The sequence below is a fragment of the Cydia strobilella genome, chromosome 10, assembly GCF_947568885.1.
Source record: "Cydia strobilella chromosome 10, ilCydStro3.1, whole genome shotgun sequence".
NCBI classification, from domain to species: domain Eukaryota; kingdom Metazoa; phylum Arthropoda; class Insecta; order Lepidoptera; family Tortricidae; genus Cydia; species Cydia strobilella.
Genome location: NC_086050.1, coordinates 11,394,766 through 11,422,108, shown reverse-complemented (window position 1 = coordinate 11,422,108; position 27,343 = coordinate 11,394,766). Strand labels below are relative to the sequence as shown.

The 27,343-nt window shown below is 37.3% G+C and overlaps 3 protein-coding genes across 3 annotated transcripts; 2 read left to right on the top strand and 1 right to left on the bottom strand.

Annotated features, from left to right (window-relative positions):
• The first annotated feature begins 480 nt into the window (after nt 1-480).
• On the top strand, nt 481-11,613 carry LOC134744532 (protein Daple). The gene is made up of 7 exons (XM_063678338.1): nt 481-751; nt 1,761-2,177; nt 4,215-4,498; nt 5,026-5,196; nt 5,559-5,775; nt 6,098-8,702; nt 8,980-11,613. Exons 1-7 carry the CDS (start codon nt 695-697, stop codon nt 9,327-9,329), a joined length of 4,101 nt encoding a protein of 1,366 aa, XP_063534408.1. The 5' UTR covers nt 481-694; the 3' UTR covers nt 9,330-11,613.
• Nucleotides 11,614-12,385: 772 nt separating this feature from the next.
• LOC134744991 (threonine aspartase 1) lies at nt 12,386-14,251 on the bottom strand. The gene is made up of 4 exons (XM_063678948.1): nt 14,028-14,251; nt 13,821-13,949; nt 12,923-13,737; nt 12,386-12,668 (listed from the first exon to the last, which is right to left on the bottom strand). The coding sequence occupies exons 1-4, from the start codon at nt 14,053-14,055 to the stop codon at nt 12,510-12,512; spliced, it is 1,131 nt and encodes a 376-aa protein (XP_063535018.1). The 5' UTR covers nt 14,056-14,251; the 3' UTR covers nt 12,386-12,509.
• A 587-nt stretch (nt 14,252-14,838) lies between these two features.
• LOC134744990 (beta-secretase 1-like) lies at nt 14,839-20,478 on the top strand. Its single transcript, XM_063678947.1, has 9 exons — nt 14,839-15,139; nt 15,254-15,373; nt 15,839-15,991; nt 16,448-16,622; nt 17,025-17,269; nt 18,049-18,120; nt 18,531-18,638; nt 18,933-19,049; nt 19,537-20,478. The coding sequence occupies exons 1-9, from the start codon at nt 14,987-14,989 to the stop codon at nt 19,840-19,842; spliced, it is 1,449 nt and encodes a 482-aa protein (XP_063535017.1). The 5' UTR covers nt 14,839-14,986; the 3' UTR covers nt 19,843-20,478.
• Nucleotides 20,479-27,343: the final 6,865 nt, after the last annotated feature.

Below are 27,343 nucleotides of genomic sequence, written 5' to 3'. Positions count from 1 at the left end.
TTATTCCCCACCGTAAATTTTTATAGTCCGGTTTACATTGACGTGCGAGCCACGAGCCGAGACGCGAGTGTATAGTCTGGCAAAAAAGAGTAGAAATTAACTGTTTTTCTTAGATTAATTTGAAAGGGACGACACTACAGTGTTGTCACTTTTTAATTTCTACTCTTTTTTGCCAGACTGTAAATGGTGGGCTCGTGGCTCGTCTCCCTCCCTCGAGCCACGACCCACCGCTTATGCGAACCAACCATCGCACCGCACCAAGGTCATTGTGCGACGCATCATAAGTAAGAGCGAGAAAGAGATATTGCTTGCTTGCTCTTACTTATGGTTGCGTCGCACAATGACCTTGGTGCGGTGCGATGGTGTGTTACGCTCATAACACTCGCGTCTCGTGGCGCGGCTCGCGGCTCGGCTCGTGGCTCGCACGCGAATGTAAATGGACTTAAAGATACTGGCAACATTAATGGTTGGCATGAAGTGTCAGTCAACTCAATGAAACGAAACGAGACAAGACATACAGTCGCGTAAATTTGTTTGCTTGCAGTGTAAGCAGTACTCGCCGTAGTTTCTTTGTATTCAATAGCAGATGTTGAGCAAATTTCTAGCTCGTGTGAATTGTGAGGAATATTTTGATGCCATGCGCTTGGGACACTTTCAAAGGAGTCGTCTCCGTTCATCATAACGCTTGGCGAGAATGGCCGCTTCTGCTACTGAGATCGAAGAATTCTTAAGCGGCCCCCTTGTTTCTTGGGTAAGATACCTTTGGTTTTGTTTGAGTGTTATAATGAGCCGTGAGACAAAATCACACAGCCGTTCCGCCTGAACGAACTTGCGTTTTTACTTATGTTGTAGTAATGGTAATTTAATGTCTTTGTAAGTATAGGGGCACAAAAATTGTTTCATTCTGCTAATCGTTATACTTCAGTGAACAGAGGTATTTCGTAATGGATATAATTACATATTTTTCGTCTTTTTTAGTTAGGATTAGCTTAAAATGTGTTGATTTAGTAAAGTTTAGTCATATTAGTTTTATATGTTATTAATGTAATATTTATGACCATGTACATGGTGTCTTATCATGACTTGACTGACAATAATAATACAAGAACTTCTAAACATAATTTATGATAACATTGGTATTTGATAATTTGATAATAATTTATAAACATGTAATTAGGTCAGGTCTGTACTCTTGAGATTGAGTTAAATATTTTTAACTAATTACCACATAATTCTCAAGCTTTTGGTGTAATAGTTTGTTTTTTAAGATTTTTTTAGTAAAAACAAATTTATCCCAGACAAAACAAAATACATTTAACAGACTTAGTTATAGTTTTAAAAGTTTGAACCAACTATATCATTCATAAACTGCAACAATATTAGCTAGAAAATCCTGGACTGTTCAAACAACTTTAATCATTCATTAATTGCTTTTTTGATACTTTAATAATATTATTAAGTAAGAGAATTGGTCAAAAACTTTTTACTATAAGTTAAGGTTATGTAACATTCCTGTGGACATCATAACATAAATGGACTTATAGCCTAATTTTCTTGCCAGACCCTTATAGGCATGTTCCAATTTTCTTAAAATGTGTATGATTAAAGCCTTAATAAAATGTACCTAAATTGTTAACTTTCATATTGTCCACAACTAAGACATTACTTTTTCCGAATGTTTTTGACCCAATAAATTTGTGAGAAAGAGTTTATATTAGCAAAAAAAAAAGGTTACTCTCATATTGCTTTGTCCATTTCAGTTAAAATCATGCCTACCAAGTCCAGAATGCATAAAAGAGTACTCGGCTCTCTTCAGCGGGGAGCTCCTCCAGCAAGTTTACCTCCTGATAGACCCAGAGCCTTCCTTCCATATCACAAAACTAGCTGGTCTAGAAGACCAGGCATTAATATTAGGGAGAGTTAAGAACTTTGATGCTATCATCAAAAATGTAAAGGGTTTGTATGAAGAAGAACTCGGGATGACACTCCTAGTGGTCCCAGAATGTATTTGTTTGGGGAAAACACCAGAATCCAGAGAAGGATTGGAGAACATGAAACTGTTGATATTGTTGTTGCTTGGGGCTGCTGTTCAGTGTCCTAATAAGGAGACATTCATCACTAGGATTAAAGAATTAGATGTGGAACTACAACATAACATTGTGGAATGCATCAAACAGGTATGTGATTATGATAACATAGCTTTATTTTTGACATGTACTTAATGTTGCAATGCCAAAAGAAAGTTCTCAATGAACACTGAAATAAGCAATGAGATGGCAGATTTATTAATGAGTTGTGAAACTTTTGTACATGTCACTGAGTGATTAAACTTAAAAAGATTAGTCATCCAGGAACATAGATATGGTGGCCACGCAAGCCATCTAAGCAAAAGCAGGTATTTAAGCTTTAAAAATAAATAAAAAAAACATTTATTTCGGAAGATACAATCCATGTTTTGTTAGTTACAAATATACTTAAATAACTATGTTAGTATCTAAACTAAGATGTTGGGCTTTATGTTCAGAATTTTTTCATAATTTTTTGCGGTTTTAGTTAGAAGGGTGGGAACACAATTATTTCGGTTATTCCCACCAATTTGTTACCAGTGCTAACTACTGGGAATTTTTTGTTAACACTGGTAAAAGGTGGGAAAAAAATCCCAGTAGTTACCACTGGTAACAACAGTGGGAATAACCCAATAATTTCCACATTACTTATGAGTATTTATTTTATTTGCATCACATTTAACAAAACATTTAAAATAAGGTAGCACTAACCTTCTACATCCTAATTACCCTAAAACATAAAATTGTGAACCATAAAAGTACAAAGAATTTGCTATGAAGTTATTCCAAAGGTTCTGAAAGCGCAGAGTAAGACTGTCCTCCATAAATCATAATCAACCTTGACACAAAGACTTCAATTTGTACTTAAGTGTCACTTTTCGCGAGTAGCAGTTGCGCAACGGCCGATGTTTGCTCGGACGAATATTTGTTGGGGCACCCATGTTTGTTTAAAAATTGTAAACTTTTAAACACTACTGCTGTTTCACTCAAACTAGTTAGATGAAGTACTAACATTATTATATCAGTCAAAATTTAAACCCCTGGGACGCACGAAACATTAATAGGACATGTTGTTTTTGACGGATCAGCAACGCGCATGTGACGCCCAAGCAGGGTGAGCACATACGGAAAATTATCGCAGGCTACGTAACGTAACAGGTGTCGCGGTATCACTTAGGCACATAGCCAAAGAGATAGTGAATAGTCTGAATAGTGGAAGTGGTATAGCGTCCAAGAAAATTTCGTCCTTCGAATTTTACTGCTGAGGTAGACGTCGCCTACTGCCCCGTACAGCGAGCTGCAAAATTGCATGGACACAATATAATTGGAATTCTTTCATAAAGTGGCCATGCACTTTTGCAGCTCGTTGTACAGTCTCCATCAGATATATCGGAGCGGCGGAGGTGCTCAAAAATATCTGTACATGCACTTAACGCCTTGATAATAGAGGCGTGTTCAGATATTTTTGAGCACCTCCGCCGCTGCTGCCGATATATCTGATGGCGACTGTACAATAGGGAGTATTACGCGAAACTTCGTAGGGGGCGCGACTATCACAATCTGACGGTCTATCGCGAAACCAGAAATTCGAAATTTCGTTTTCTAACATCTTTGTCACTCATATTCGAGCGATTAAGAGGCAGAAAGCGAAATTTCGGATTCGCGTTTCCCTGTAGGTCCTTTGTAAACAAACCGCCTTGATGCATCAATGCCATATTTTATTATCTCTAAAAACTTGTCAAAAACCTTTTTAAGGTACAGTATGTATAAGTTACTCTATGGTTTACTAAAAAGGCTAGTGCTGCACTCTGGTGGCAGAACATTGCATTAATGTCCCTTATTGTGATCGGTAGTTTTGATTGCCAAACGTTAACATGTGACAATTCAGTGACCACAAATATATAGGCGCCGTCATTCATAGTATACCGCCATCTAAGTTCGGCTGTACAACTCGGGGGCACGGTTTTTTAGTGTTCCGTACCAAAATGGTAAAAGCTGGACCCTATTACTAAGACTCCCCTGTCCGCCCGTCTGTCTGTCTGTCACCAGGCTGTATCTCATGAACCGTGATAGCTAGACAGTTGAAATTTTCACAGATGATGTATTTATGTTGTAAAAAAAAAACATTTGACACATTTTCTGTTCTAGGTTACCGATATGCAAACAGTTGTATTAACGCCAGACGCAGTAGATCTCTTTCAATCACCTGCAATGTTTAATCACATGAGGAGACTAGCTAAAGAAAGAGATCATTACTTACAAAACTGGGCCACACTAATGCTCAACGAGGGGTTGTATGAAACGGAAAATGAAAATAAGAATAGTACAGCCAGATCAACACAAAACGTCAATCAGAGTAATGGGGAAAGCCAGCATTTGGCTGTAGAGCTTGCAGATTGGAAGGCACGATTGAGAAAGCAGAGACAAGAATTGTAAGTATCTTTGGGTTTTTAGAAAGTCGTACATATGGGGGATCGAGAATCTGTCAACAACAGGGAACTAATGGACGTGACTGAAATGAGCAGCACATTACCCATCACTATGGTGACCCTAGAAGGGGGCCAATATCCAAGAATGTATATTTTCCGGCACATAATTATAAAGTATTCACGGTATGCTTTATTGAAAGGTTCAAAACTGGTAGTTTCTTACTCCAGAGGTCACCACTGTGTGCATCTACAGATCCCTACATAATACGGAAGCAAATATTCATGCGTTTTCATTGACAAATCCTTATCTTCTCAATAAACAAGCTGCCAGAATTTCTTCTTATTCTTTCGAGAAAACTTTACTTGCTTGATTGAATTATGGTATTTGGTTGTATTTTTTTATAGAACACTTCCAAAATCTGTGGTCCTAGAGTCGCCTCGGAGTTCCCTTTGCAACACTTTCAGTTTTTCACTCATTCTTGCTCACAAGATTAATATATTATTATAATAATACAAACATTTTTTTACAGAGAAGAAAAATCAGAACAACTGTCAGAGTGCCGCGAAGAATTAGAGCACACAAAACTAGTTCTCACGAAGTTACGGACGGACAGCCAGGAGTGGTTTAATGAAGCCAGGAAAGCAGTTGGGTATAGGGATGAGGTTGATGCGTTGAGAGAGAAGGCGGAACGATGTGATAGGTGAGTTGACTATTTTACAAAGATTTATTGACGTCTAATGTAGAAGGCGCTGTACGGCTCCGAACATTATGCTGTAACTCTGGTTGCCAAAAGTGGACGTATGATAATTCAGTTACCACAAAATATATTGCGCACTCCTCTTTAGCTGACAACTCGGGGGCGTGAACTTTCATCTTTTCTTAGACTTTACACTTCTTATACAATCGATTATTCCTCGCTGCTTATTAGGTTCTGAATTAATTGAATTTGCCCAAATATTTATTTAGTAATTTCTTTAATTTGTTTGCGAAAATACGGTTAAGTGAGTTGGCCTTAGAAATAGTGATTTACGGTATTAATTCATTAATTGTATTTTTCTTTAGGCTAGAACAAGACATCCAGAGGTACCGCGATCGCCTCGCTGACGCAGAGTATTACAAGACCAGAGTAGCAGAGCTACGAGAGGACAACAAGGCGTTGATGGAAACCAGGGATGCGTTAGAAGAACAGCTACAAAGGGCCAGGAAACGGGCGGAGCAATGTTTAACGTTAGAAGCCGCAATGATCAAGTTAAAGAGAGAAGCCAATGACATAGCTCTGGTTAGAATTAAATTTTATTAGCTTATCTTTAAGTCTCGTTTTTGAGATGCAGGAGTGAATTTGAGATTTCAATCATTACGACATTTTATTCGTCAATCGGGGTGTTTTCATTCGTCAGATTTTTGGCAGAAAATGAATTAGTTATAATTTTAACCCAAATATGTCAAGTAAATAAGAACTAATTTAGCATGTATGACCATTTCAAAGCTTATCAATGTAACTCCTTATTTTCCTGAAGCATTTTGCGGTATGAATTATTTACGATATACAGCAACAGAGGAACAACCTTGTCATTCTTGTCAACATGCCTTTTTTTTTTCAGGAAAGAGATGCTGATCAACAAAAGATCCAAGAATTAATAGAAGAAAATAATCATTTACAGTATATAACGAAATCTGTACTGAGTGAAAGTAATAATAGCAATTTAGACACAGACAACGAATGCGAAAGTACCTTAGAATCTGGTGAAAATAGTTTATCGGAACAATTAACAAGCAATGCACAAGCGAGAGCTTTAAAACTAGAACTAGAAAATAAAAGACTCCTCTCTACAATTGATAGTCTGAGAGAACAATCTTTACTAGAAAGTAGTGATAAAGTTTTAGATCTAGAAAAAGAAAAGAAAAGGTTAACACTAAAATGTGAACAATTACAAGAAAACTGCAATAGAGTGATGCAACAAAATTCGGAACTTGAAGACGTTTTCAAAAATGCATTGGAAGAAAACCGAAAGTTGCAAGATTCATTAGATAGTCAGAAGTCACTTATAGACCGGCAGTCAATAGATCGTGAATCTGAGAAAAATAAACTCCAAGATTTTGAAAAACACTTAGAATCTTTGACAAAGGACAAACAACGCATTCAAATGCTTTGTGATTCCATACAGAGGAGAGCTGATGATTTAGAGAAAACTTTGGATGCCAAAACTAAAGAATTAAATATGCTAAAACCAGAAGCAAACAAAGTTACCGGGTTAATTATACAGATGGAGGAACTTAAAACAAGGCTAACATATAGTGAAAAAGAAGCACATAATCTGCAGAGAGAAGTTGGTAAACTAAGAGAAGCAGTTGAGGAAAAAGATGTTTTATTAGACAAGCTTACTACCGAAATAGAATTGAAGAAGAAAGAAATTGAAAGATTAACTCGCGAAGTTGAAGTCAGTCAGACCATGTTGCATAAACTACAGGATCTGGAGCAGAAAACACAAGAGTTAAAGTCTCAGAAGAAAGTAGATAGTGAGACTATTCAGACTTTACAAAAAGATTTGATAACAGAAAAAGTCAACTTTGATAAAGTTAGGAATTGTATTGAAAAACTTGGCATTCATGTTTCTGAAATTATATCTAAAGATGTGAATGTAGAGTACATGCTGGAAAAAATAATGACAAATTCAGATCATGAAGCAATGATATCAGATATAGCGGCAAAAATAAATCTGACAAAGTTAGTTCCATGTGATTGTATTGTGACGGAAAAGAAAGAACCTGAAGAGGATGTTATCAATCCTCAAATAGAACAATTGACTTCGGATCTTGCAGTCTTGCAGGCTTCTCTCGAAAGCTGCCAAGCCGAAAATGCCAAATTACAAGTAAATATCGCAACACTAAACTCACAGAATGGCTCATTAATTTCACAGCAAATGACGTTACAACTGGCAAATAGCCAGCTGGCTGCTGAAAAAGAAGAGATATTAAAGCAACTAGAAGTGCTTAAAGATAAACAAGACAATTTGTTGAGAGATCAGGTTGCTTTACAAACTCTTCATGAGCAATTGAACACAGAATATGAGATGCTGCTCAGTGAAAGAGAACCTGTTAAAGTCTCTTTGAGAGATCTTAAGATTGAGAATCGGGAATTAAAAGAAAAATTAGCAAGCTGCGAAAAAAAAGCGGCGGAATATGACACGGAAAGAGACAATTTGAAGATAGAATCAAGAAACTTAGTCAATCTTAGAGCTGAACATTCTAAATTGAAAGACGATTTCAGAAATCTGTTTACAGCTAGTGACAGACTAAAGAATGAATATAGAAACATGCAAGAGGAATATAGAAGTCTTAGAAGTGAAGTAACTCAACTAAAGTTAAGAAACACTGAGATATCAGGAGAAATAAACACAAAAGTTGAAGTGATTACGAGTATGGAGTTGGAGATAAACAAAACTAATCAGCATTGCGAAATGCTTGTCCAAATGAATAAAAGCTTAGACGCTGACAGGCGATCATTAATGGATCATGTATCACAACTCCTTACACAATATCATGAACTATTAGCACATTCTTTGAAAGACAAACAACATTATCATGAAGAAGAGAAGATGTTTGCGGACAAAGTTAATGCCTTGTGCCGTCAGAAAGAGAAATTAGAAGAAAAAATAATGGAGCATTATAAAAAACTCGATAACTGTACAACGAAACGACGAGGTTTCGGGGCGTCATTTGTTAAAAGAGTTAGAAAAGCTGGCACAGATTTGATCAATAAAGTTCCCTCCAGAAACACAAAGCGGTTTGAGGACGCCAGCCGCTCCAAGTCCCAGTTGACACTAGCCGGTTCAGAATCTGGTGAATCAGACCCAGGAAGCCAAGATATGGAGAAGATGTCTAAAAGCTCGGAACAAGATCAAGGGTCATCTAACCCCAGTGGAGAATCACCAAGAAATAGCGCAGATTTTTCCTTCGGCAGGAGATTTGATGATAAATTTCTAAAGAGGCCGGACTTTGATACGTCTGGGTCTATACCCAGTTTGGATTCCACTAGGTTAAATGAAGGGAATTTTGTGAGAAGGCTTTCGACGGCATCGATACATAGTGGCGGAGGGGACGACGCTCTGATACGGGCTTCGTTGAGGAGGAGGCCACATAAAGCTGTGCCACCTTCTCATAGGAACAGCTATCAGGGACTTGAAGGGGACACAGGATTGCCAGCAGGTAACTTGAATCCTGTAAGCCTTTAATAAATAAAGACTTTAAAGTGAGTGGTAAATTTGAGATTGCCAGTGAAGCAATATCCATCTGTCTCTCTCTTAGGTCTTTCTCTTTAAAAACCTCTGGTATGACACATTATTTTTCCTTAATTACTTCTCCGTTGGAAGTTCCTCCTTGTTTCTATTATGTTGTGTAATTGTTCACGTTTCAGTCCTGTGACTTATATTTCCCAGAAGTATATTTTACAACTCGTTTCTTTAACCTATCTTGTACGTTTCAGTATCGACTCCTTCTCCAGTGTTCGGCACGGCGGGGTCGCGGCGCACGGTGTACGTGGCGGACGACAACCCGGACGTCACCCTCAACACCAGACCGCAAAGCACGCCCCTGAAGGAAAACCCAAACCCCACTTACCTGGTTTACAACAGAATATCCACCGTCATTGGAGACAACGCGTGTCAAAGCATAGACAGGTCGAGCGACCTCCAACAGTCCATGACTGAACAGACTCTGTCAGAGAATAATTTACATGAAAAGGAGGAGCCAAGACATGACAGAAGACCGAGTCGCAATGAGAAACCGGAGAACGCTAAAGAGTCTGCGATTTGGTATGAATATGGATGTGTGTGAGTATGTGTGTTAGTAAAGTGTTTGACCAGGAAAGAGACTGATGAGATGCCTTGTAATTCGTCCTTATTATTTTTCTTTTAAGGGCCTGTTTCACAATGTCCAAGTAAAGTATTGGATAGCTAATTAACAAATAAATTAACTGCCAGATAAAATTTCCTACAAAAAAAGCACTATCCAACAGATAAAGCTTATTTGGAGATTGTGAAACGCCAACGATGACTTTATTCGTCAGATAAGTGGCAAGTAGCTTATTCAGGACTTTACTTGGACATTGTGAAACAGGCCCTAAATGTTTATTGTGATTGGCAGCTTTCAACCAGTGATATACGACAAATCACACGAATTTGTTTTACAGTATTATTCAGCATTTAATTTTTACATATTTGTTTATACTCATTTCAACTAAAATGTGATCAGTGTGAACGACTTAAGACAATACTTAGGATTGGTACGATAAAATAAGAGGCTAGGGGTTTCAATATTACCTAAAAGGAAATATTTCTTAGGTTACAAAATACTTGTATACCTGTACTTGGTTAGTAAATGTCCTAAAGAACCAATTGGACTGACTACCAAAAACGACTCTTTTCATAAACAATTCATAATAATGTGTTGTTCATCGGTAACAAACCTTGCCAGAATTTCTGTGAATTATGTTTAGTAGTTATAAAAATACTTTGACTGGAAATCAGCCTAATTCATAATTTTCTAATCAGTACTAAGCATATTTTTTGATAATTTCCCTTATTTAGCTTTAGGTATGTGATATTTTACATTATGAATTAATATTTCTTAGTTGATATTATTTATGATATTGTAAATCCTGTACTGTTTCAATTTGCATAGCAAAACCTAATGGTAATAGGTATTTTACCCAGTTGTGGTACCTAAAAGATAATAATGTAATTAGCGTATTGTATGTATTTTATTACATATACTTGACTGCTTCCTTCTCCTTTAGAGGGCCTTCCTATCACCATTAGAATAACATATTTATATTAAGTTCAGTGCCTCATATGCAACTGCCAAAGTATGTCACTTTATATACATATGTTGTTTATAAATTATATAGCTTGATTGTAATGAATACTTCGGTAGTCCAAAGAGGAATCAAACACACAAAAAAACTATTTATACATGTGAAAAATAATCAACTGAATAATTATTTATGACAAATGAGAAACTTCCATAATAATGCAATGAAATAATAATTTACCTTACTTCAGTACAAAGTTTGATTTATGTGGAGACAATGACAATGTAAATTGACGTAATAAATATGTAGATTAAGTTATTCTAATATAATTTGTAGGTTTTATCTTAGTATAATAATTATATTATTTAGGGCACCAGTAAAATACAATTATTATTTTAAAAGCTAAAATGTGCACTGACAGCTCTTAATAGTAAATGTGGTATTTACAATAGAAAGTACTACTTTATCCTTAGCCAAAATTGTCCTTATGGCATTTGCAAAATACAGTACGTACAGTGTTTATATCAATTTCTTGTAGAATAACTAAAAATTTAATCATATAATTTGTCTTACTAAATCAGTTATGACTTATCATAGTCATTAAAATAATTGCCCGAAAACGTAATTTGGTGATATACTGATATCAATTGAATATACTGTTATATAATTCATTATACATGTTGTATTTTATATTGACCTATTTCAAATTGGTACTATTCAGATAAAAAATGGTGCTTTGTAAAGGTCATAATGGTCACTTGGTGCCACGTAGCTTAGGACAGTTAGGACTTCGGTCACAAGCTGACTAATGACCTGGACAACTCAAGTTGTCACTAAATTTAAGCTTATATATGACATTTATGTCATATTATGCGCATGTAAATTTTGTTTCATGATAAGACCATATTTGAGGAAAGCTGTGCAGCAACATCTAGTTGCAGCTGTCAATAGCTACAATGTTTTGGACCACTTTTGTGCGTCTTATAACTTTATTCCTTTGTCTAGATATGTCAGTATGTACATGTACAATGAGCATAATATTAATATTACTCTGTAATGTACAATGTGATAATTGAAATTATTCCAGTGACAATATCAATTTAAGTTGGCATTGGCATTCAAATGTGATTGAATTTGGCATTTTGATATTACTATTATTTCTATATACCTACAATAGATTTGTATTTTACTCAAAATAGCACTACTTATATTTTTCTTTTAGAGCACATTTTTATTGTACTTAATTGCCTCTCACCGAATTTATTATTTACATTTACAGTCACGAATAAAGCCTTTTTATTAATTAAATCAGGAATTTTCATTGATGTACCTACCCTAGTCTATCAATTATCACATAAGAATAAGAATAATTATTTAAAAGAAAAAACCTTAATAACATTAGATATTATCCTGTGGCCCCACACTATGCAATGCCTGTCACGTGGTAGCCGGATTCGTTATATACAACCAAAGGTTAAGTAAAAAACTAGGTGACATTAATAGAAGTAATAATTAAAGAAACTAAGTAATTTAAAGAAAGAAAACTTAAAGAAAAAGTTTGTCTGTGTGTGTGTGTGTGTTGGGTTGCGCATGTAAGGCTACCCGCTACAGAGATTGTTAGCATACGTAAGTGGGGTGACGACCTTCAACAGCATTTCAGTTTGACTGTAGTTAAGACCCTTCAACCATCACATGTAGTTTGATGTTCCGAGATTCAGTGAATTAAGGGTGTTTTGATGTGTTTCGCGCAGAAAAAGGGATATAGTGGACTGTTTGTGAAAGGATCAGATAGTAGGATCTTAATTATACATAATCACATGCGAGTTAGGTATGGTTTATGAGATGTGGTTTATATATTTTTTGGGATCCTGGGACTTTTTGGGAATACCCCAAAACCAGCGTGGGGACTATAGACCAAGCCCTCTTGCGCATGAGAGCCGAGGACAGGATGCCTGTGCGCTGTGGTCGCCTTCTATTGTTAGCACAATAACTGATTTTGTGGGGTTAAGTCATATTCTTAAACGCATGAAATCATAGTGATGTCACTTAGCAAAAAGAAAACAATTTGTCCTGATGGTAACCATTTATTTTTATCACACTTTTCATGCTACATAATTAAACTAGTTTTTTAAATTTATATCTTTTCAATAATGGAAGCATAACATAATACTTAATTTTTCAGAGGACTGTACTGTTACTGTTTGTCAAAGAGATCCATTGTGATTAGTTTCAATCGGGTGGGGGTCAGTTTTGATCTCCCACTGCACTACAGGGTGGGGTTGGGTTGGTACTGTGAAAGGATGGCCGGAGACCACTGCTTTTTGCCCTGGTGCCACTTTTTGCGGAAGATAAGAAAACACACACTGTAAAGGAAAAATATAAGTGTGAAGAATTTGCAGCAAGAAGTTTTACAACTGAAAAGTTTTCAAAATAACAGCCATAGAATAGCAATTATATATATGATTTTTATCTAAGGGTGGTTGTTCAAGATCTTTGTCCAATGTGTATTTGCGTCTCACATATTGCTTAAAATAATGTGACACAAATACACATTGGACAAAGATCATGGACAGGTGGAATAACACCCTAATACAATAGTTATTTTATATTTTTTTACCTTTGGCCTATCACTCTCAGTAGACATAAATCCAACACACATTGTCTTAGTTGTGTGTCCCCAAATCACCTCTCCTTCTCCAGCTTGGGGGTCAAATCGTAAAGCCAAAGTCCCTCCCAGCCGTTGCCCCACATCCCACAAATAGGGTGATTCTAAAAACTTTTCTTTCAAACATTTATCTAAGCCTAGTACTGGTGAAGGTTCTAACAAACTCTCGGCTGTGTTCTTTGCTAGTTGTGTTCTTATCAAATGTTCTCCACATCCCGAAGTGCAAGATGCTATAGACTGTTGGATTCCATCTCTGCTTGTAACTGCCCATACTCCACTAGCAAATGAGGCTGCTTGACCGACTCTACCTTCGTGTTTCAGTGATACTCCACCTGAACTAGCTCCAGCTGCCACTAAACCATTAGAGTCAATACAAATAGCTCCCACAGTATCTAGGGGACTGAATTTAATGTCATTTTGCTGAGAATATCTCTTTAGTTTTCTTTTACAATGCTTATAGCTTCTGTAAGCTCTAGCTGAAATCATTTTACGGTCATCAACAATTTCCAATTCCATTCTCTTTGCCCAGAGTTTGGCGCCTTTACCAGTGAGGATGCAAGGTGGCACTCTGCCTAGTGAGAGACTGTCACACTGTTTCACACAGAGTTGTTTTGCCAGTGTTATTGGATTCCAGACATTAGATACTGCACCACATGCACCAAAATGTAATGTCTGGCCGTTCATGATTGATGCATCACATTCAACTGAACCATCCCAACTCAAGTTTGAACCATAACCAGCATTGGTCAGCGGGCTGTTTTCTAGTTCTGGAACATTGTAAAATTACATTAAGTAAATCAAGTAATATACAAAATACCAAAATAGACGATAGTCATTTGCAAAGTCTCACCTATTATGGCTTTTTCAATCGCATCAACAGCATTGCCTCCCTGCTTGAGTGATTCACTTGCTTTCCTACAAGCTACATGGCACAGTTTCTGATATTCCTTTTTTAAATTATCGCTGTGGTAGCCGGCACCTAAATAGATATTTTTAAATGTAAAAATGAGGACTCAAGAATTAATATTAATTATACTTCAGTTCCTAATTTACTTACCGCAGTGGACAGCTATGAACCCGTTCATTTTAGATACAAACCCTTAGCTAATACAAATATAACACAGTCATAGAATCAGCCAATTTGCTGCGGTACTTCACTGGTATGGATATTTAGCTGTACTTAAATGCCGGCACCTATTTTTTATTAGACAACAAACGCTTTATTCTAAATATACCGAACTGAAGTTTTCTTTATTTCTAATCTAACGCAGGCGAAGGGGTTGGGGGGGAGAGGTTAACTTTTTTTTCTACAACCACCATAGACCTAGCATTACATAGATCAGCTATACGCGTGCGCAATTTACGGTGGGAAATAAAAAAATGTGAGACTGTGACAAGGACAAACAATAACAGCGCTTTCTCTGCTACTCCTACTGAAAGGTACATAAGACTATCCCGTTCGGTCATTTCCCCTCACGCCTCATGACCGAATTGACCGATCCAGTGAGGATCCAGTTTAGTAACTGGATCCTCACTGGATCGGATTCATGACAAACACCATTTGCATTTGACTTTTTTTACTAATGCCTTTTGTTTTGAATTCTTTAAAGTCCTCCACGGCGCGCGTCCAATCGCGGCGCGAAGCCGCGAACGCTAGTGTGGAGTCGATTTCGCTGATTAGCGAACTAGACTCCTGACTTGAATGACCGCAATGTATGTATCGCGAGCTTTTTGTCGTAAGGTCTATAGAGCCCTATGATTGCGAAACAAATGTTGCCATGAATCAATGTCGTTATGGAATTTGGAAATTACAAGCTAAACGTCAACTGTCAAAATGCTTTGGAAATTTGGCATGGGATTTATTTTATGCTATAATTTCTATAAATAAACAAAGTGCAGTGCACGATGACTTTATCATGTAGTTAGCGTATAATATGTTGTGTATAATTGATTAAATTATGATCCATAATTTAAGAAGAGGGGACGAAGACCTCTCGTTGGATATTCCATAAGATTATGTTCAAATGTGCTAAGATGATGCGAAACATTGTTTACGGTTTTGTGGTGTTCGTTTCTTTGAGTTATACTCTTGGAGAAGAGTTCAATCTCTTTGGGGGCGCAGGCCAAGCATATTCAGTAGAAGTAAACTTAGGCCATCCACCACAAAAGGTAAATAAATTGAACTTGCAAAGCATAAGCTAAATTTCTTTTTAATTAATAACATTAGTATTTATTATAATATTTTAAATGTACACACAATAAAATTATGTTATTTCCTTTCAGTTTAATTTATTAGTTGATACAGGCAGCACTACATTGGCTATAGCATCGCAAGTTCGGCAAGGGGGCAAGTCATTCTTCATGGCAAATGAATCTAGCTCCATTTGGGACAGTGGCAAACAAGTATGGATTTCTATAATTATGTATTGAGGGTTATTAACAAATGCCTTTCTTATAAGTTATAGTGGCTGTCTAATATAACAACTATGAACCCTAACTGGCACCTTTAAGTTTAATTATGTCTAGATAAAAAGTATCAAGTTTCATATATTTTTTTTATTAGAACAGCTCCAAGTTTGTAATTAAAAACTTGTAGATAAAAATATTAATTTTATTGTCATAAGTAAAAGGAAGCATACCTTCAATGACTGATTTTTAATTATATTTTTATATCAGGTACTAGTGAATGTGATATGAAAATATTGACAACAAACATGCCAACAGGCTGGGTCTCAAACTGAGCAATGTTTTAACATCATGTCAAAAGTCCACCCTGACATTGGAATCAACCTTGCTAATATTAGCCAGAAGAAAGAAGCCATTAAAATAAAAACATGATGCTCTAAAATAGTTTGTTTAATATAACAGGTGCAAGCCAAATACTCGCAAGGGATGTGGGTCGGACACCTAGCATCAGATTGGGTGCAGTTCCCATCACTCCCTAACATTCCCAAAGTGAGAACAGACTTGGCACTTATTACAGAAAGCCATAAATTCTTCATGAATGGGTCTGGATGGCAGGTACATGTTATTTATTAAGTTAAAAGCCAATGTTTTATGTTATGTTTACCTTACTTTAGAAATAAACTTATCTTTACCTTACTTTAGAAATAAAATAAAATAAAACTACGTAGTGGGTGCCACTAGTGCAAACGCCTTGAAGCATCAATGTCATATTATTTGTAACAAATAATCTGTTTAAACTTGTCAAAAAACAGTTTATGTATAAGTTACTCTATGGTTTACTCTGGTGGCAGTACATTGCAGTAATACTCCCTATTGAAAGTGTATGTTTGAATTAGTTTCAACATTCAATAAATAGAATGTTTTAAAACAATTTCATAAGCACCAAGCAGCCTTTGTTTTTATTGTTGCAACAATCATAATTCATATATTTGCTATTGCTTTAAATTATCTAGTAATTGGCCAGTGTGAAGAATGTAATAGGACAAGTGATGACTAAAGATTTGTGTTTAGGGTCTTCTAGGCTTGGCATACCTACCCGTGGGAGCTTGGGGTGAAAATATTATTGTCGAGTCCTGGTTAGACTCCGTGGACCGCACTCTCAAGAAACCCATTTCATTTCAACTCAAGCTGTGTGGGGTCAAAAGTGCTACTAACGCAACTCATTATGGGAACCTCCAAATGCTTGGTAAGTAATTGTAACTTGGTGAGTTTTCTTGATGCTTTTTAGGGTTCCGTACCTCAAAAGGAAAACGGAACCCTCCGTCTGTCTGTCAAGACCCTTTATCTCGGGTTCTCAAGTTGAAATTAAAACCATATACTCAGGTCGACAGTTATATACGGCCGTTTATCTCACATAAAACGTATATTTCGACACTCTCAAGGGGATTAAAATTTATAGGGTACTTCCCCTTGACCTAGAACTATGAAATTTGGCGAGTACACTACAAGCCCAGGGAAAAATATGAAAGCTATAAATTTGTAAAAATAAATAAATATATAAGTTAAAATTTGTATGTAACCCTCGGTGGGCAAGTCCGCCTGGCGCTTTTTTTTTTTACTTTTTCTGATACTTATACATTGTTTTCAGATAATGCCAACGAAAACAAAAATAATAACCGGACATACCAAACACCAGTTCTCCGTCAACGCTGGTACGAAGTAGGCGTGTTGTCTGTGCGAGTGATAGATACAGGCGTGAATAATACGGATTCTACGCAAAGCCCTGTGGTGACAGATATCAATAATGAGATTTGCTTGAAACTCAACAAAGAGAAGAGCATCGTAGATAGCGGCACTACGAACATTAGGTTACCAGATACTGTCTTTAGAGAGGTAAGATTATTTGTGATATTTTAAAGCGAAACATATCACTTACAGATGCATTTAGTAAGTCATTTTTATCAGTAAGGTAAAAGGTAACAAACGAGGTGGTGCCCTTTGTTTGAAAACCGGCCAAGTGAGAGTCGGACTTGCGTTGCAAGGGTTCCGTACATGTTAACAATGTATTTTTTATGTGAAACGTGAGTGAAAACGTCTTTAATAAATCCGTAGGGTTCGGATCAAAAACTAAGTAATTAAGTCCGACTCACGCTTGACTGCATATTTCTTATAGGTTTTCCTGTCATCTATACGTAAAGAACTATTTTTTTTTTAATTTTAGACCCAGTAGTCTGTCAATGGTCATATTTTGCTTATTTTCTTGAATAGATTCTAAACTGTTTATCCTAAAATTATTAAAATATATATATATATATATATATTTGAGATTCTTACAATGAGCTCTTTCATTTGATATGTAACACAATATAATTTGGAAAAACTTTATTTTTTTATTTTCATATTTACCCCCCAAAAGTGGTAAATCCATCCATGGGTCCATGTTTAAAATTCATTTGTTTACGTTACATGACCATCTTTGGGTCACAAACTTACCTACATATGTGTACCAAATTTCAACTTAATTGGTCCAGTAGTTTCGAGAAAATATGCTGTAACAGACGCACGAGTGAATAAGGGTTCCATCTTTTCCTTTTGAGGTACGGAACCCTAAAAAGTTATATTTATTATGTCAAATCGAAGTCTTTCAGTGGACTTTTGTTTATTTTTCACAGATTGTTGGCCAAATAAGAAATGCAGTTCCTGAGACAAATGTGATTTCAGATGAATTTTGGTACCATGGAGAGGTAAGATAATTGACCCGTATTGTTGAATTAGTCTCTTTCACTATGATATAACTAGTCCAACGGTCAAGTCACATCGCTTAGAATTAGTCTAGAATATCCACATATGAAATACCTACTATTTGTATATCTAATATATTGCATACATGTATTTTCTCAAAGCTTTTACAATTGTTTTTTTTATTTATTCAAATACTAGCGACCCGCTCTGGTTTTGCAAAGGTTACACAACATACCATCCTCAAGAATCAGTCTATTGATAGGTGAAAACCGCATGGAAATCCGTTCAGTAGTTTTTGAGTTTATCGCGAACGTATTTAAATACACACAAACATTTGTTTTATTAAGTGTAGTGATAATGATTAAAACGTGTTAGCACAGACACAAGTAGGTACATTGATAAGCGTTTTCAGGCGGGGTGTTGGCCGCAGCCGCAGGAATGGTCGCTGCCGTGGATCGCAATAGACCTGCTGAGCGTCGACGCGGACAACCAGTATTTTACACTCGAAATACCGCCGCAGGTAACGTCTACCAACGTAATACGAGTACCTAATCCCAATTAATAAACCAATTTTCTTACGACTTCTATTCATTTGCCTGGATATAGGCATGATGACTGTCAGGTCAAATCGACTGCTTGTTTTTGAACTGTCCAAACTTTAGCCAAGCCATAACGGATTTTTTAAATAAAAAGTCCGCTTAATTAAATAGACATTGTGGCCAAAAATTTTTGCGATCTGTTTCTATTTTGTGCATGGTGTCAAATAGTTGACTGTATTGAGGGTTTTGAACACATTTTTCGTGTTTGTCGTTAGAACTACATGCGAGTGGTGTCGGCGGGCGAGGCGGGCGCGGACTTCGTGTGCTACAAGCTGGGGCTGGAGGCCGGCACCGAGACCGTGCTGGGCTACACCGCCATGGAGGGGCTGCAGGTAACTATAAAACAGTATGTTGGTGGCATCCAAGAACGTCCCGTGGAAAGGAGAGACGCGTTTATGGGCATTTTCACTCAAAAGTGTACCATTTACTTTTTTTCGAAAATCCATCAACTTTTGGGTTATTATCACGAGGACTATCGATTTAAAAAGAAAAAAAATATGTCCCCAAAAAAATGACAGTTTTGTAACGCATTTTCACATACATTACAAAACCGTTACAAAACTGACATCCAAAATTTGTATGAAAAACTGGGGACACTTTTTTTCTCTGTCTCATTCAATATTACTCGTGATGCTGAGTCTAAATACCCAAAAGTTGATGGTTTTTAGCAAGAAAAAGTAAATGGTACCATTTTTTTCTGAAAATCCCCGTATGGAATAAGTTAAGGCAAAAGTAGTTATTTGTTTTACCCAAATTCTGCTAATAACATTGCTACAAGCACAAAATTACAATGATACAAATGTGTCTTACCTATTCCAGGTGTTATTCAACAGATCAGCCGGCTGGATCGGCTGGCAAACTTCCGACTGCGGCTCTGACGCGCGCGTCACGGGCCCCTACAACGCGTCCACGCCCCTCATAGACTCGTGCCAACTCCGGCGGCCCGTGTCCGAGACGGCGGTGTCCATCCGCGCGGCGCAGTGGGCCCTCTGTGCGATCTCTATCATAGCCGCTTGCGTGTTGGTGTATCTCTTAGCCCCCTGTGTTAAAGCGCTTTGTAAGAAGCCGTTGAGGATGCAACAGATCTCGCTGTCAACGGCTGCGTTGGTGGAACAAGAGACGTGATGGTAAATTATGTTGTTAAGAGCCCATCAACGTGCCCACTAGCGCCACTGCTAAATAATTGTCGATTATCGAGCTATCAAATCAAAACAAGAACGGTCGATTTAATTTTGGACGCATAGATTGACGAATCCAGCAACGTAAAAACTATTATAATTTATTCAAAAGGTACCTAAAGACAAATTACAGTACGTAGCGGCCCCCTTTTTTGAATATCTATCGTTCAATTTAAATAACCACAATTATTTACCAGTGGAGCAAGTGAGCACGTTAATGGGCTCCTAAAAAAACTTTTTGAGGGATGGTCACAAAGTGGTTGCTTAAGCTTATGTGTGTGATATAGTGTTTTCTTCTTTAAACTACTGTGGCGTCTTCCCTCGACCCTCGTAAGGTTCACAATCCACCCATAGTTAGGTACTAATTACTTCATTGTAATTTAAAACATTTTCAATTGTAATAGAGTTGAATTTCTTTTATTTCGTTCGATTTCAGAACAGGAGAAATTTACCGAACTACACATTGATTTCAAATTCAACTGACAACTTTTCTTGTATTATGGGCTTTAGGAGTCTACAAGTCTACAACGCCCGTTTAACAATTGTGGCAGTAGAGTTAGACCCAGAGAAGTCTGCAACGATTTTGACAGCCCACGCATTTCATAGAAGTTTCACATTTAAAATAACACTTGCACTGCGTGGGCTATTAAAACCGTTGCAGACTTGTCTTGGTCTCACTCTAGGGAATTAAAAGAGATTTAAATAATTCAATCAATGGTGCTTTGTCACCGGTGAGGGCATTAGGACAAAGCGGGAATGTTTACCGCCGGCAAGAAATGCTTTTTGTGACTTGCCTCTTTAATACAATAGCACTACCAGTTTTAAAAACGACTGTTATATAAGCGAAAGTCTCTTTCTAACTATTCGCATCATAAAATGGGTCCCATATTGGTCGTCAAATCGAGTTAATTATTAAGTTTGACCTTCTTACTTTTATTTTACAAATTCTAAGCGAACATAACGAAAATGGATATTAAGTTTTAGGACTTATAAATATTTTTATTCATACTTATGAATTTTCTCACACATAATTATAGTAAATAAGTATTTTGTACCAACTTACGTAAAAGTAAAGCGGTAGTAACGCTGGCGGTCCTACCCGAGTTTTGGTGTGCGTTTGAAAATATAATATAAATAGTGCTCATTGTCTAAGTAAGTTTGTGCAATAATAAAATGTTCAGTCGCCCATTAGTATAATATGTTTGCTGTCTAGAGTTTTATGGATATTAAGAGGCATTTCTCTTTCTAATAAGGTAGAGCGATCCGGGCGAACGTTTTACTTCCTGAAATATGTTTGGTCCTTACCTTATAATAATTACGAGTGATGTATGTAATTGTTTGTGTTTAGTGACGAAGAGTATAGACAAAGAAATGATTAGACGCACAACTTGGAGCAATGTGTCGAAGGCCTAAGGGCCTGCTGCGAAAATCTATAATCGAAATTTCGCTGCCTGCCTACCTGCTTCGCCAGGGAGGTGCGATAGGGAGGCAAATGAACGAATTGGTTTGCGGTCGGCCCTCTGACGTCCGCAAATGTACCGTCTGATTACAAGTACAATGACAAAAAGTACATTTAGTTATTAAATATCGACACGGGCAAAGTGCCAAAAATATGTACACACTACCTGGGCAATAACGTCCTACACATATTTTGGCACTTTGTCCTAGTTGTACAACTCCATCTAGTTTAGTTGCCAAAACCAAACCTACATTGCTCCAATTTTGCACGGCGTTGGTAGGTATTATTTCTTTGTCTATGGCGATGAGGCAGCTCTGAAAGAGCGCATTTTACTTATAAGTCTGATAATATTAGCTAGTCCTTAGGTAACTGAATTTTAGCACGATCACATTTTAATTCTGTGAATTAAGATCTTTAGATCATACTAGTGAGAGTAGTCAGAGTAGGTATTTATAGGCGTGTTTTCAATTAAGAAATGTAAATTTTAAACAATATCTCGATTTTTATTGCACCTAAATTCATATTCCGACCTCTAACAATTTTATTGAATAATAGTAGTAATCTAATAGCCAAACAAGAATCTGTGACTAATTTTGTATTAAGTAGCAGCGATAGTACAATGTTCACAAATAAAGGAAAAGTGGAAAAACTCACTGCCTCGGGCGAGACCAGGCCTGGCTCACTCCGCTATTTTGTCGCGTTGCTACAAGTACATGCGGCCCACACCAATTTTAGTGTCTAGCCATAGTAATTGCTGTGCCTGCTCGCGCTTGCGCCACCTTGCGGTTTTATTTATTTAATCGTATGGCATTATGTTAATATATACAGATTGCGGTCATATCTGTCGTATTGGACGCGTTTCGTTAGAGAGTGAACCTTCTGTACCTAGTACTATTATTTAATTCTGTGGGGAGACTCAACCTCGCGACTCCGGAATACCAGCCCGCCGGTCTACCAACTGAGCTACCGGGACTTAATTACCCGTTGACAGCGAATTTGTGGTATCGTTTGTAGACTTTTCTGCTTAATACAAAACTAATTTATGGCTGAAATAAATAAACGTGTAACCCAGTAAAATAAAGGGGTACAGTACACCTCGGCATGAGAGAGAATAAGCTGGAAATGAATTTGATCGTTAGTTTTCAAAACGTTAAAAAGATAGTACTACCTGGTGAAGGTCAAGATTTATTTCCCGACAGCGCGACGCAATGAAGGGTAATGTGTTTGTTTTCCTAGAGTCACTAAAGACATCCCAATCAAAATTAAAAAATATGGCGACAAGACGTCATATGATATTGTAAAAAAGAAACAAATATGAAAATCGAAGTACATGTCGAGTACGTAACCATTTCTGCGGTGGCAGCATGGTTCCATTTTTATCGCCTGTCACTATGCCCGTCACTTTCGCACTTACATACTTGTTAGAACGTGACAGGCATGGTGACAAGCGAAAACAATGCGACCGTGCTACCGCCGCTGACTTAAAACAATTTATAAGTTTTATACCGCTGTCGGGATCTTTAGCTTTTATATTTGCTTGTTTCAGCATCGAACGACTAATTAGTATGATTAAAACTAAACCTACCTACGACTGTCATCAATTTTGAAAATAGTGTAAGGAATTAAAAATGTATTCATTATTCGAATAAAAACAATAAGTTACTATTCAGTAAGTGTACCTGCTCCTCGTTATATGTCTCGCGTCGAATGATGGTTCCTTGGTCCCTATATGAACATGACAGTTCCTTCAAGTGTCCTTTCGTTGGGTTTAATTTAAATAATAATTGAAGGAATATGTTTTTACCGTATTTTTTATTACTTAAATGTTACCTTACTAAATAAATTAATGTGCTAAACTTCCAAAAAATTTCTACAAACCTGCTACAAATATTTTTCTTGACTGCTACTCTATATAAAATAATATGGACCAATATTATCATTCGACGCGAGAGGTAAGTACTAAGTACCTACTCGTATAATTAAATAATTACGCTTTTAGTTTTACTTAATTTATAGTAGCGATTCCTTTAGGAATAAGTATTTTGTGAAATTGACCAATTTCCAAAATCCAAAATTTGAGCATTACACATATTTAGAGACGAAGTGCAGAAAGACCTCAGCGAACTCGGCGCCGTCGACTGGACAGAAACGGCTTTGGACAGAGTAGCATGGCGGTCTTTGGTGTCGGAGGCCAAGATCCACTTCGGGTCGTCGCGCCACAGCAGTAAGTAAGTAAGTAAGTACATATTTAGGAGTACGGTACGAGTAAAGCATTATAATATGTGCGATTGCCAAGTCATTATATGTATTAAAAATTAAAGATATCTAATATTGATGCGGTTTTAACACCCCCTGGCACTGACTAAAATAACCGACTTGGTATCACGTTACATCTCTAAACTTTTTTGTAGTTCTTGTATTGCGTTGCGAGACTGGCATATTTTTTCATGTAATGTTTTTGATGGGATTGTTCTTTCTTTAACGAATCTATTTTTAAGCTGATAATAATTCTCATTACCATCAGATAGGTAAAATATCTGACTATGCACGTTTACGCCTTAATAATAGGGGCACATGGAAGAATTCGCACGCTTTTGGTAAGCTTCGGTAGCTCAGTTGGTTCAGAACGATTGGACCGATGTTCCAAAAGATCGCAAGTTCAAATGTTGTCTGAAGCGGTGATTTTTCCATTTTCATTCAAGATTACATTTTGTCACTGCTTTGATATTAACTTCGATGTCCATTTCAGTTAGCTGGCTAGTTAGTTTCATCTTGAATGAACGTGCAGCTGCTATTAGTTGTTCAAGTTCAGTTCGCATTTCTAGGACTGAATGACAAACAAGCCATTCTTGAAACTCCAATTTGACGTATCAAAACGATAACGAAAATGTATTGCATACGCTTGCTTGTCCGAAAGCAAAGCTATAGGTACCTATGGCTTTGTGCGATCAGCGATCACGATGCAGTCCGAGCTCGAGTTTAGTGCATTTGCGAGCTGAGGAACAGGCGGGAGGGTATGTGTATGTGTGCAGGCGGGGATACCTTATACTCGTACATAATTCCTGAGTGAATACTGTTATTTGAATAGTTATGGTATTGGTACCTACACTACACACTACCTACTCGGCAAAGAGTTCAATATTGATATTGATTGTAGAATAGATGTAAAGTCTAACCCTAACCCCCTTATACATAAAATTTAGGAAACCTTGGTAAATTGTGTCCTTTCTAACAAACACAAAAGGCAATATGACAGATAAGGACGAACGATTATCACGGGTTTGTGAGACTTTGCAAGTGTTTATGAAGAACGTCATAAGACAAATTCGTGCTTCAAATTTGTAAACCTTTCTCTAGAAGAGTCAGAAGTGTCGTATGCATAATTGTTAGACCCCAGTTTGACTTCTGATCCTTTTAGTAGGTCTCTCCCAGGCAGGGCCGGATTTAGGGTAGAGCGAGTGGAGCGGCCGCTCTAGGCGCCGGATGACAAGAGGGGCGCCAAAATGGCAAATGGAAAAGAAAAAGTTTTAATAAAAGACTGTGACTCAGGCCCAAAATACGGTTCGTTTTGCTTTTGGGTAAAAAGCTTCAACGAAGGGCGCCAAAACCCGATTTCGCTCTACCCTGATCAAGAACTCGGGCCGGTACTGCCCAGGCTTCAAGAAACCTGATGTTGCCGGGCTGGAAAGTAGTGTTGTGGTACTGTGGTACCCCCCCTGAAAATCCCCTATAAAATGTTCATAGTTTTCAAAGATCTAATGGTTAAAAATTTTTTGTCATAATTAATTCATACATATTTACGATTAAAATAAACTGCTATAACATAAACCGTGACATATAGTGTACGAGTAGTTGGATGGAGCTCTTTTAGACACGGCCGAGGTTTAGCGAGGTCGTCAAGTAATAAGTTTGTGGAGCTGTTCATGCCAGATGGCCAGGTCGAATAAGTTGTAAAATATAGTAATACGTATTAAAGCTGTTATTAATAGGTATCTTACCTACCTAGTCCAATTGTACCATCCTTAGCGGATTCGCTAAGGATGGTACAATTTCTTTGTCCAATGTGTATTGCGTCTCACATTTTGCTTAATGAGAGAGTGAGACGCAATGACATTGGGCAAAAAAATTGGACAAGCGTAATACCACCCTAAGCCTAAGACAGAACAACTATCTACTTGCGGAGACCCAGGAGATGCAATTTTAAAATCGCATAGTAGCTTTATTGCCTGTACCTATGTTTTAATGTAGGTATTTACTGAAATTGGATTGAAAACACTTTATTGCCCGCTTTTGAACGCACGCTTCTGAGTAGGTCTTTTCATTATCAGTGCGTCTATTCTTACTCAGATAGTTTCGGTAAGTGCGTGCGACCGCGTACGTTTAAAGTAGGTATCTAATTGGCAAAGAAGGGACTAGGACTAGTGCAGTATTAAGTACTCAAGAAAAGCAAGTGAGAAAGAAAAAAAAATACAAATTAAGGCTAATTAATACGAGTATAAATATTATTTGATTCGCGCAGTTAGATACCCCACGAAGGCGCTGCTTGACCCAGCTATCCTTCATATCCTTGTCTCAATTTTGATTTTTTTATAACATTAGTGATAGACCCAAAAAAATATACAATTTGACTTTAGCTAGTATTAGGTAACATTTTATTCGAATTTTGTTAGTTAAGCATGTTTTCGGTGTAAATAAGTATTTTATAAAATACCTTTGTGCGAAAAAAATGTTACCGTCGAATGCTACGAGTTCAAATGCAATACCAATGTAATCTCCGGAAAATGAAACGATTTCCCCTAAAATAACCGTAAGCACACCTCTTCATTTCGATTAATCTGTGGACCGGATATTACAATGCGAACGGCTCGGCTTCCCGTCCCGAGTTATGAATTTCAATCAAAGTCTTATTGATTTCATAGTAAAGTTAACCCAATAAGAGAAAAGATGGAAATCTTAAGAAGTTTAGAACGGCGTATAGGACACTGTAGGTAGGCGGAAGATATCGTGCACACAGGATGTTAGGTACTTTTGGTGAAGTGCTTTTACGTTAAAATAACCTTTTAATTTTCATTTACGATATCATGTCAAAAGTAACACCTTAAGAGCTCTTCCTATAATTCAGACACCCAAAGACAATTTTATTATAACTGTGTGCTACATAACGAACATTGCCGCTCCGCTTACTGTCTATAAAATGATGAATACGGTTGCACTCGAAACTTCATTTAGCCCAAATTGCGAACTGCTGTGGTGTGCAAACGAGTTTCGTAATTTCAACTTGCGCGGACGAAAACATGAAAGCGCAGGCTGTTTAAATTTAAATGGGATTTGCATGCATTACTCTTTTTCAAATTATTGCTTATTACTATTAGGTAAATGACTGCGTAAGTAGTAGTACGCGCATGTGACACCCCTGCGCAGTGTCGCGTTCTGGAATGTTCTGACCTACTAATTGTCCCGATAGGTATGAGAAATTGTAAATGAGTAGGCAGAAGAACGTTCAATATATTTATTTCCACAACTAACTCAGTTGGTAAAACGGGTAAATGTCGTGGTTCGCGCTAATACTGTCAAGATCGGATTCTGCTAGTCGTTTGCAGCCAAAGTACTCCCCAGACGGTGCCGAGGTGGTAGGCGCAGGTTTTTCGGGTCGGCGCTAAGTTCAGCGCAGCTCGTAACTGTGTGGCGCTGAGTCGGGGAAAGGGCCAGAAGCACGCCAGTAGCAGAACGGCAAGCGAGCGGCAAGCAGGAAACCAATAAAAGTCACTCTGGACTTTAAACTACAGTATATTTGTGTGCCCCCGACTTATTAGTATAAAAAAAATTCAAACCTCTTTTCCAAATCCTTCCAAGAAAAAGTATAATAATAAGTAGATAGGCATTCGGATGGATTCTGAACAATCGATTAAATTATTCAGCAGTTACGAGCGTTCTGTACCGATTTGCATAGAAACGAGATCAGCCAGGACAGAAGTCACAAGTCGCGATT